Source organism: Myotis daubentonii, chromosome X (genome assembly GCF_963259705.1).
Source record: "Myotis daubentonii chromosome X, mMyoDau2.1, whole genome shotgun sequence".
NCBI lineage: Eukaryota > Metazoa > Chordata > Mammalia > Chiroptera > Vespertilionidae > Myotis > Myotis daubentonii.
Window position 1 is genome coordinate 117,053,097 of NC_081861.1, and position 12,466 is coordinate 117,065,562.

Consider the following 12,466-nt stretch of genomic DNA (forward strand, 5'->3'; position numbering starts at 1 on the left):
ATAGTGTGGTCATATTTATTTTAGCATTCTAAATTGGAGTATTTCAGAGAATAATCTATAGGCAAATCATATATTATCTTTGATTCTCAATGATACCAAAAAATAGGTTCAGTATAAGCCTGTCATACTTACAAAATATCATCAGCATGAATTTTTAGATATTGTTATAAGAAATTTCCAGAATGCCCATCTGCTCTTGGGTAGCCCCAGAAGAAAGCCCTAGAAAAAGGTTTTAAGAGCAAGTGATTTATTTGGGAGTTGAGGAAAATATCAGTAGGGGAGTGAGGAAGTGAGACAGGTATGGAAAGACAGCCAATAAAGGATGGTGCATTATCAAGCAGGTTACCACTGTGGGCCAGTGGAGCTTTATCTCACTGGGAGAATTTTGGAACCATTGAAAAACACATGCCTCACAGTTATGTGCCCTAGCATCAAGGGGGCTAAAATATTCAAATCCCAATGCCTACTACCATCAGTCATTGCTTACAGACTGTTCCTAGGAGGTGGATTGGCAAGAGGGAAAGTGTCAGTTCCTTGGTGTATCTAGCCTACCACTTAGATGGCAAAACAAACTCTTTATGGTAATACAAAGCCTTCAAGGAATGAACTGCCAATGATGGTATTGGAAGTCAGACTGTTAGAATCTGAAGTGGTAAGGACAAGGTGTTTGGGGTTCTGCCAAAGAACCTTTCTAAAATTTTATTCATATTTGGTTCTAGAGATTGAGAATAAACAGATTTAAATTTTTACATAGAGTATTTATGTTCTAGGTCACCTTCAGGGAAATAATTTAACAGAAACTCATTTTGCCATTGAAAACCATTAAGGAATTCAGTTGTCGATCATCCTAGCTATAACGAAGTGAATACTTTTTTAAAATGAGTAATACAGAATGTGAGATATTTGGATGTTAAATTGAAAATATATTCTTAAGACTAGCATTTAATCCTATATATTTATTTTTCCTTTTATTCCAGTTGAAAGAATTCAGAATCAGTGGGATGAAGTACAGGAACACCTTCAGAACCGCAGGCAACAGTTGAATGAAATGTTAAAGGATTCAACACAATGGCTGGAAGCTAAGGAAGAAGCTGAGCAGGTCTTGGGGCAGGTCAGAGGCAAGCTTGAGTCCTGGAAGGAGGGTCCCTACACAATGGATGCAATCCAAAAGAAAATCAAAGAAACCAAGGTTAGAATCAGAGATATGTTCTTAAATACGGTGTACACTGGAAATAATTATACAGAGGATTAACATTTAATGATTTTTAAGGTAAACTTATTAAAATAAAATTACATTTATGCTAAAATGAACAGTAGACAAAGTAGAGATTACAGACTAGACTAATATCTATCTTAAAATTAATTTAGTTTAATAATCTGGTTATAATGGGCTGGTTTTCACATCGTAACATCTTTTTAAACTACTTCAAAGTTGATATACATACTTATGCAGGAACATAAGTCAATCCCTTAATGTCTTCCTAGAAAAGGTAACAGCTCTACTTTTCCTACTTTGTTTAAGGGCCCCAAATGGAAAAGGGAAGGGTATGTGTAAGGATAAGGCAGAGATAAAGTATATTCTCACTTTCTCTTCCCATTCTCTGACTTCCAGCCCAGCTTCTCTTCTTTCTCTGCCTTTGCTTCCTCCCCTTTCCCCAAAACTACATCACATTTTTGTCCACTTAATAATCTACAGCTCTTCAGAATAAAAGAAAAAGGAAAACAAAATTTGTTTGACTATGTTTTATCAAGCACCATGCATGGCACTTTACATGCATTGAATTTTTTCAAACCTTGTATGTATGGGTCAGTTTTGAAAGACCTTAAATATCAAACAAAGGGCAGCCTTTGGGAAACTTTAAACAGGGGAGTAAATTGGTGGGAACTTGGTCAGATTGAGTATTTGATCAAAGTCCTGTTTAGATTTTTTTCTTTATTGATTAAGGTATTACATATGTGTCCTTATCCCCTCATTGCCGCCCCACTCCCATTGATGCCCTCACCTCCCTGGTGCCTGTGTCCATTGGTCAGGCTTATATGCATGCATACAAGTCCTTTGGTTGATTTCTCCCCTTTACCCCCTCCCTCCCCTACCTTCCCTCTGAGGTTTGAGCACTGATCGATGTTTCTCTGTCACTGGATCTGTTTTTGTTCATCAATTTATGTTGTTCATTATAATCCACAAATGAGTGAGATCATGTGGTATTTATCCTTCTCTGACTGACTTATTTCGCTTAGGATAATGCTCTCCAGCTCCATCCCTGCTGTTGCAAATGGTAGGAGTTCTTTTGTGTAGATGTACCACAGGTTTGTTTTTTGGGTTTTTTTCTGGCAGAAAAAGGCCTTCTGCTAAACAAGTATCTGAATCTCAAATTAGTTATGTGATCTGAGAAAAAAGTCATCATTTTCTTGAATGAAGTGACTTCCATTTCTAAATTAGGCAGAATTTAGACTATGATAAGCTCTATAGCATATGTACCTTCACTAAGTTCATTTGAATAAGAACCCCTGAAATCCCAATAACTTCATACAGTTAAGGTTAATTTATTGGTTGTGACATAGCCCAATAGAGGTTGAAGAACCTTTCTTGGGAGCTCTTCCTTTTCCACACACATCCTGTTGACCAAAAGTTGTTCCTAATTTAATTTCAGGAATAGTTAATGGGAATAATGAGGTAGTAAGCTTTGAATCAGTCTCTGCCATATCTATTTTTTCAAAGGACCTAAACTACTATGAGGACAAGGTTTTAATTTATATGACAAGAATGTTAGAAAGTCAGATAGGATTTTAGAGGCTTATCATGACCTCATTTGGAAGCAACATGTAGACAAATAAAAGTTTACTCTCACAAGATACTTGTTACCAATAAGATATTCTCACTTGGGTGAACGTGGATAAATTAGGAATTTCTACTGGTGATTTTCCCAATTCCTGATCTGACTATGTGAAATATAGAGTCTATATGTTTATTCTTGTTAAAATCTTTATTGTTGAGAGTATTACAGATGCCCTCCTTTTTTCCCTCATTGCCCCCCTCCACCAGGTTCCTACCCCACCCCAGGCCTTCACCACCCTATTGCCTGTGTCCATAGGTAATGCATGTATGCATATAAATTCTTTGGTAAATCTCTTCTAGCCCACCCCCTTTTCTCTGAGATTCATCAGTCTGTTCCATGTTTCCATGCATCTGGTTCTATTTTATTCATCAATTTATTTTGTTCATTAGATTCCTTGTTTGTTAATTTTTATTTTTAGATTAAACTGTTGGTAGCTATGTATTTATTGTTATTTTATTGTTCATATTTTTTATTTCTTCTTCTTCTTCTTCTTCTTCTTCTGTCAGATTTCAGGCATTTCTAAATGATGGTCATTCTATATTTTAGTTATAATTTTGATGTGGTTGTGGAAGGCAGTGAGTACCGAGTTTACCTACACCACCATCTTCAAGAGTCTCCTGTATATGGTTATAGTTCTGGTCTTATCCATAAGGTACTCAGTATGTTATATCATTCCTTTTTTCTCTAAAAAAAATTAGGATTCTATGAATCTAGAAAATCATGGGACAAGGTGGTTAACTGGTAAGGAGGAATTAACAGGGGGGGGGGAAGACCCTTGAATAGATGAGGGGAAGGAATGATGAGAGGCATATAGTGTCAGATTTGATTAGAAAAAGACTCTGGAAATTGTCAAGTGAGAAATAATCATCTTAAAACCTATGAGAATCCTAAAGTGATAGCAAGAATGATTAGGATTTAACAGCTCATAGAAAGCAAGGAGCTTTAAATAAGAGACAAAAAATGCAAAAGGAAAAATGAAAGGAGAAAAAAACAATTTTTGTCAAAACAAGTAAGATGTTTTAAACACCTAAGACAAAGACAAGATTGTATTATAATTGCAGTCTTTGTCAAACTTTTGAGATAAAAATTTTGCTTTTGAATAGTCAGTAGAAAACTACATCATAAAAATGGCAACTGATGTTTTTGGTTGTGTTATGTTTGTGAGGAATTTAATTATATATATTGCTGCAAGTTTAATATAAGTTCATAATACAGATAAAAATGACCAACATTGTAATTTTCCTGTCATTTAGTGCTTATGGCATATGGTAAAACTAAGAGTAATTCTAATGCTAATACTCACTAGCATATAGTAATTACTTGCTATTTGTCAAAAACTGTGATTCACTTTACACATATTGGATTATTTTATTCTCTCAAAAACATCCCAAGAAAAGCACTCTTATTGCTTCCAGTTTATAGGTAAGTAAAGTGAAGCCTAGAGAAGTTCAGTAACTACACTTAGAAGTGGCTGAGTTAAGATGTGAACATATAGTGCTTGTTCTTATAAATGACATTACATATCTTCTCTTCTACCCATTGTATGTCTATGTGGTTAAAATGAATCAAGAAATACCCTGAGAATCAGAAAGGGAGACAATTGTAATTATGAATTGACATATAATATATTACTGATAAGCCAACAAGTAGAAAATAAAAATAATGAAATAGTATACTGGGGAGAAGTTTATATGTTGTTTTACTATGAAAAACTTAAAAGGATTATTGCAAATTGGATTCCATTTTTAATGAAACTACTATTTTTAATTTTTATGTAAGTCAGAGAGCCTATAAAATGGAGGTCTACTCTGTTCTCACTGCTGAATGACATTAGCTGGCTTATCACTTACAATTTTCTTTTAGGAAGAAAATGTGAAAATAGACATAAGGAGACATTGATTGATTTGACCAAAGACCTTTTTGTTCCATAAATTTTTTTCTGAGTCTTTGTGCCTAAGATTAGCAAGAGAGACAGTGAGCCTTGTAAGGCAATCATTAGACTGTGTCTACAGAACTGATCACTGATGACTGTCCTCAGTGTCACCAATGAAACCAATGAAATGGTTTCAAAGACAACCACCAGCACTGTTGCACTCTTTGAATTTTTAAACCAGTCACCATACCTGAATAAAAGGGAAAAATCACCTACAATTCTGATATTTTAGTGTTCATGATTGCTAATATTTATCTCTAATCTTTTCCATTTCTTATCTACATATTTGTCTTCATAATGTAGATAAAATTTTGATTTCTGATTTTTAAGTCAGCATTATTGATGAAATATTTATATATGTTGCTACATACCTTTTAATAGTTATTTTTAATTCTTTATAATACTTTATTAAGTTTTATATTTAAACATTTTCTTACTCATTGGATATTTCAAAAACCTCCTCTCTGGATTAGAAAAAAATGGAGAAAAAATGGAACAATAACACCCTCTTCAAAAATACAAATCTGATCTGAGATGGAATCTGGGAAAAGTCCATCTTGAAAGTACGGGTAGGGTGGAAAGAGATGAAAACCAGAGACTTTTGATTTGGCAAAAGAACAGACTGCATGTAGATGGCCTATTATGTCAATAATGAATGAGAAGATAATTAAGAAGTGCCCATAATATATGTTTAATTTCTTTCTTTCCTATATAGCCCTTAATTTTTGGAAACAAAAACATAAAGTAAGTACTTGATTTTGTTAACCACATAGCTTCATTCGATCTTATCCATCGCTCTGAGAAAACAATGATGTTCTTTTGAGTTGAAAAGATAGAAAATAGAGAAAATCATACAGGATTTCTATTCTAATCAAAATCCCTGCCAATAGCTATGACAGAATACTATGAGATATGGTGACATTTCACTTTCATAAGAGGTAAGATGATATGCTATTGGCACCTAAAATTGTCTGCAATGGTCTTCATGGGACTTATTTCATTTGGCAGTATCTTGGTTGACTTCACAACCTGTTCCCCAAGGCTATTAAGATTGGTACAAACTTGGCATTGACTTCTTGGAAAAATTATTTCTTGATGATTTTAAACTTTCTTTTCCAGTGTCAAGAGAGATTTACCCAGGCTCAGAGTTTTCATTTATTTTTTCCCCTTTTAGCTTTTGAAAGAGAAATCCCTTTTTGTCTGCTTTGTGATTGCTTTTGTATCAAATTCAGCATAAAAGCTTTTCAAATGGGACAGCATTAGCTGTTTTGTGCTTGACTGAGCTAAGAGAACATGAATTCAATAGAGAAGTGAAATCTTGTTTGAGCCTAGCTGATTTGGCTATCTAATACTTAAAGCTATCTGAGGCAAGAATTCCAATAATTTATCAAATTTTTAAATAAACATGTCCAAGGCCATAAAATACCTGTTTTGAAGACATTCTTTAGGGAGCTTGAAACATTGGTACACTGTAATCATGTAATTATATTTAAAAAGTTGAACTTGTTATATGTAAAAAATACAATAGCTATTTGAGGATCTCAAATTAATTTACTAGGAAGGAAACTAATCACAGAAACTTCTTTTTCAAATATGGTAGTAGAGCTTTATCATTTTAGTTATTGGAGGTGGGGGGAGTGGTATTAGATAATATCCAGATCTGCCATAAGGATATGTACAGTAATGGAAGCTCAATTCTTCATTCACATGTTTTGTTTACTTTTAGACTGAACAAAATGACATTAGCAAATTGACCCACACTGGCAGTTCAAGGTTCGCATATCTGATACAATAATGAAAACATTATCAGAAATCTTCTTATTAGGACGTATCATTTTTCCATGCATTTTCTTTATTCCCTTTTGTTCTCCCCTAAAGTTTCCACATGATTAAGGAGAAAGGATCAAACATCTAATAGTATTTTTCCTCCCAAAGTAGGTATAAAGCTATTAAACTTCTCAAAGCATACAGAGTGCTTCCTACATCACTGATGGAGCACAGAAAGTAATGAGTAGTTTTCCTAGGTACTGCTATACTATATAAATATTTAATGCAGAGTTACCAAGACTTAAATAGCATTATACTCTGATTGCACCATATTGTGCCTTGTTTTCTTTACACAGTGTAACTTGTTCCATGCTTGAACATATAATGTGGCTGCTCTGTAAATCCACTCCTTCATAAAAGCAACAAATTGTAAATATTGTCCAAATCACCTTTGCTGAACTCTGAAAATTAACCAAAGGTTGGCAACAATATTAAAACTGCTGTACTTCAGTAAGAACAACAGTGTGTGAGGCTTTTTAACTTGGCCTATTCCCATTACTTTTCCCCAGGTACACAGTATGCTTGAAAATTAGCAGCCTTATAGCCACCAGAGATTGAAGACCTGGATTAGAGTTCCTCAAAAAGACCCATTTTATACGCAGAGCACACTATATCATCTGCCTTGCCACTCTGTAGAACTGTGGTTCTCAACCTTCCTAATGCTGCAACCCTTTAATACAGTTCCTTATGTTGTGGTGACCCCCAACCATGAAATTATTTTCGTTGCTACTTCATAACTGTAGTGTTGCTACTGTTATGAATCATAATGTAAATATCTGATATGCAGGATGTATTTTCATTGTTCGCGACCCACAGGTTGAGAACTGCTGCTCTAGAACAATCCTATAAACAAGGCCTTGTCATTTGTTTGACCTGAGTTTGAGCTGACTCCCCAGGAAAAGCCCTTTCCCCAGAGTTTTTATTCAAAACAATCAGCAACAATTGTTTAAATAACGGCTGGCTGAGGCTGTTTTACCAGTGAAGAAAATCAGGATCTGGAGAAAAACTTAAAATGAAGATCTGAGGAATGAGATGTCTTCAGGGGACTCTGAAAAGCTCTGACATATTCCTGGGACATCTAGAAGGTTACACACATGTCTTGCCAAATAGAGAATACCAATAAAGAGATATAAACAGGGACTAAATAGAGATTCTGGAATTTAAAAGTACATAATTGAAATAAAATTTTCACTGGATGTGCTCAACATTAGACTTAAGCTAGCAAAAGAATCAGCTAACTTGAAGACAGACAATAATTCCACTCTGAGGAAAAGAAAGACAAGAATACAATATACATAAAGTAAAAACTATCAGAATGGAGGGGATAAATAAAAATACAACAAAATAGAGACTTTAATAGCCTACCTTTTTTTTTTTTATTTCAGAGAGGAAGGGAGAGGGAGAGAGAGATAAAAACATCAATGATGAGAATCATTGATCAGCTGCCTCTTGCATGCCCCCTAGTGGGGATCAAGCCCACAACGCAGGCATGTGCCCTTGACTGGAATGGAACCCAGGACCCTTCAGTCCACAGGCTGACACTCTATCCACTGAGCCAAACCAACTAGGGCTAATACCCTACCTTTAATAAGGATAGAACAACTAGGCAGAAGATCAACAAGGAAATAGGAGACTTGGAAAAACACTATGAACTAATAAGACCTATGAACAGTCTCCTATAGAACACTCCACCCAATAATAACAGAATACACATTATTCTCCAGGATAGACCATATGCTAAGCCATAAAACAGACCTCAATGCATTTAAAAGGACTAAAATCATACAATGTAGTTTCTATGACCAAAATTGAATGAAACTAAAAATCAATAACAAAAGTAAATTTGGGAAATTTATAAATATGAGAAAATGACACAGCACATTTTAAAATAACCAATAGGTCAAAGAAGAAATCACAAAGGAAATACAAAAAATACTTCAAGATGAACAGAAATAACACAACATAATGAAACTTACAGGATGCATCTAATGCAGTGTTTAGAGTGACATTTATAGCTATTCATACCTATATTAAAAAAGAAGAAAAATTTCAACTGGTAACCCAACCTTCTATCTTAAGAAACTAGAAAAAAAGGACGTTAAACCTAAGCAAGCAAAAGGAAGGAAGTAATAAAGATTACTTTGGGAAATCAGTGAAATCGAGAAAAGAAAAATGAGAAAATATCAACAAAACCAAAAGTTGTCTATTTGAAAAGATCAATATTTTAAAAATATATTTATTGATTTCAGAAAAGAAGGGAGAGGGGTAGAAACATCAATGATGAGGATCATCAATCAGCTGACTCCTGCACACCCCCCAGTGGGAATGGAGCATGCAACCACAGCTTGTGCCCTGACTAGGAATCAAACTATGACTGCCTGGTCCATAGGTTGATGCTCATCCACTGAGCCACATCAGCCAGACAAGATCAACAATATTAACAACTTTTCTGCTAGACTGTCTAAGGAAAAATAGAGAAAGAAGGCTCAAATTACTAATCTTAGAAATGAAAGAGGATACATAACTGCTAACCTCAAAAACAAAACAATTATAGGGGGATATTATGAATGGAAGAAATATAAAATCTGAATACACGTTTATGAGTAAAAAAATTGAATCAGTAATTAAAAACTTTTCCTAAGGTAAGATTCATGTCTAGATGGCTTCATTGGTGAATTCAACCAAACATTTAAAGAACTAATGCTAGTATTTCACAAACGCCGCACAAAAATAGAAGAGAAAACAATATCATAGGAAAAACAACTACAGACCAATATGCCTTATGAATGTAAACTCAAAAGCCTCAAGAAAATACTGTCAAACCTAATATACCAACCTATTAAAAGGATTATTGTCTGGCTGGCATGGCTCAGTGGCTGAGTGTCGACCTATGAATGGTTTGATTTCCAGTCAGGGTACATACCCAGGTTGTGGGCTTGATCCCCAGTGTGGGGTGTGCAAGAGGCAGACAATCAATGATTCTCTCTCATCATTGATGATTCTATCTCTTTTTCCCTCTTCCTTACTCTCTGAAATCAATAAAAATGTACATTTTTATAAAAGGACTAGAGGCCCGGTGCACAAAAATTTGTGCACTCAGGGGGGAAGGGGGGGGTCCCTCAGCCTGGCCTGTGCCCTCTCGCAGTCTGGGACCCCTCAGGAGATAACGCCCTGCTGGCTTAGGCCTGCTCCCAGGTGGCAGAGGGCAGGCCCAATCCCTAGGTGCAGCCCCTGGTCGGGCTCAGAGCAGGGCCGATTGGGGAGTTGGGGCACCGCCCCCTGTCACACTCAAGGCAGGGTTGATGGGGAGGTTGCGGCGCCATCCCCTGTCACACACAGAGCTGGGCCAATCCGGGGGTTGGGGCGCTGCCCCCTGTCATTCACAGAGCAGGGCCCATCAGGGGGGTTGGGGCTCCTTACCCTGTCACGCACAGAGCAGGGTCAATCAGGGGGTTGGGGAGCTCCCCCCTGTCACGCACAGAGAAGGGCAGATCAGGGGGTTGGGGCGCCACCACTGTCACACTCAGGGCAGGGCCGATGGGGAGGTTATGGCTCTACCCCATCACACACAGAGCAGGGCCCATGGGGGGGGGTTGGGGCAGCGCCCTCTATCACCCACAGAGCAGGGCCGATCAGGGGGTTGGGGCGTCAACACTCTCACACTCAGGTCAGGGCCGATGGGGAGGTTATGGCTCTACCCCGTCACACACAGAGCAGGGCCCATGGCAGGGGGCGGGGGTTGGGGTACCGCACCCTGTCACACACAGAGCAGGGCCGATCAGGGGGTTGGGGCGCTGCACCCTGTCACACACAGAGCCACAGGGCGATCAGGGGGTTGGGAAGCTCCCCCCTATCAGGCACAGAGCAGGCCTGATCAGGGGGTTGGGGAGCCTTCCCCTGTCATGAACAGAGCAGGGTGGATAGGGAGGTTGTGGCCCCACCCCCTGTCACACACAGAGCTGCAGGGCCATCAGGGGGTTTGGGCGCTGCCCCCTGTCATGCTGATCCCGGTGCTGGGAGACCTCGCGGCTCCGCTGTTCCCAGTGCTGGGAGGCATATTACCCTTTTACTATAGAGGGTAGAGGCCTGGCGCACGGGTGGGTGCTGGCTGGTTTGCCCTGAAGGGTGTCCTGGATCAGGGTGGGGTCCCCACTGGGGTGCCAGGCCAGCCTGGGTGAGGGGATGATGGCTGTTTGCAGTTGGTCACACCCCCTTCAGGGTGGGGGTCCCCAATGGGGTGCCTGGCCAGTCTGGGTGAGGGGCTGAGGGCTGTTTTCAGGCTGGGGGTGACTGAAGCTCTCAACCGCTCCTTTTTTTCTTTTCTTCTTTTTTTTTATTCTGGGCCAGCTTTAGCTTTGAGGCTTGGCTCCAGCTCTTAGGCCTCCGGTGCTGAAAGTAGGTTTCTGGCCTATGCTTACAATGTTGCGATCCTGCTGGCTGAAGCCCAGCGGCGGACTAAAGCAGGCTTCTGGGGTTTTGTTTAGCTTCTATATTTGTTACATAGTTGCTTAGAGTTGCAGCTCTGAGGCCTGCAGCGGTAGGCGGGGAACGTTGGAGTCCTCCGGCACTGAAGCAAGCAAGCCTCATGTTAGTTTCAAGCTGCCCGGCTGCCGGCCACCATCTTGGCTGGCAGTTAATTTGCATATCTCGCTGATTAGCCAATGAGAAGGGTAGCGGTTGTACGCCAATTACCATGTTTCTCTTTTATTAGATAGGATTTTAGCCCATAATCAAGTAAGAATTACCTCAGAAATACAAGGTTACTTTAACATACAAAATTTAATCAGTGTAATGTACCCTATCAGTAGAATAAAGGAGAAAACCATGTGGCTATCTCAATAGTTGTAGATAAAGCATTTGACAAAGTCTGAAACCCTTTTATGATAAAAATACTCATCAAATTAGGAATATGTATGTCATAGGTTGAACACTGTCTCTTTAGAAGATGTGTTGAAGGCCAAACCTTGTTACTGTAAATGTGTCCTTATTTGGAAATAAGGCTTTCGTGTGTGAGAAGTTAAGATGAGGTCATACTTGAGTCTAGCGAGCCCTGAATCCAGTATGTCTGGTATCTTTACAAGAGGGAAAAAAGAGGCATACACAGAGAGAATAATGTTATGTAAAGACACTGACCACAGGGAAAACATCATGTGGCAATAGAAGGAAAGATTAGTGGGATGCAGCTTCAAGCCAAGGAGCACCAAAGATTGACAGCCACCACCAGAAGCTAGTAAAAGGAGAAAGCATTCTCCCCTATATATAGGTTTCAGATGGAGCATGGCCTGCTGACATTTTGATTTGGGATCTAACCTTCAGAATTTTGAAAAAATAAATTTTGTTGTGTTAAGACACCCAGTTTATGGTGTTTTGTTCATGACAGTCTTAGGAAAATAATACAGGAGACTTCCTTAACCTGGTAAAGTGCATCTAAGAAAAACATGCAACTAATATCATGGTGAAAGACTGAATGTTTTCCCCTAAGATCAGGAACAAGGTAAAGATGTATGCTGTCACAACTTCTATTTACCACTGTACTGGAAGTTTAGGCCAGGGCAATTAGGCAAGAAAAAAAAAATAGAAGAAGCTTTACTTTTTCCTTTCCAGATTAATAATAATTTTGCATAATCTATAGATATATTTGGGGATAGATTGGAAAGAAAGAAGTAAACATTTATTTGCAGATGACATGATTATTTATATATATATATATACACACACTAGCAGCCCAATGCATGGATTCGTGCACTGGAGTGGAGTGAGGGAGAGCACTCAGCCCGGCCTGTGCCCTCTCACAGTCCGGGACCCCTCGAGGGATATCTGTCTGCTAGGGGGATTGGGCCTAAGCCAGCATTCAGACATCCCTCTCACA

The 12,466-nt window shown here is 38.5% G+C and overlaps 1 protein-coding gene across 5 annotated transcripts in view; it reads left to right on the forward strand.

Annotated features, from left to right (window-relative positions):
* Positions 1-12,466, forward strand: part of DMD (dystrophin) — a 2,282,236-nt gene that overhangs the window by 1,630,566 nt on the left and 639,204 nt on the right. For all 5 annotated transcript variants that reach the window (XM_059679269.1, XM_059679268.1, XM_059679270.1 and 2 more), the window contains one exon: positions 978-1,189. In XM_059679269.1, coding sequence (XP_059535252.1) covers positions 978-1,189 — 212 coding nt within the window. The remainder of the gene's footprint in view (positions 1-977; positions 1,190-12,466) is intronic.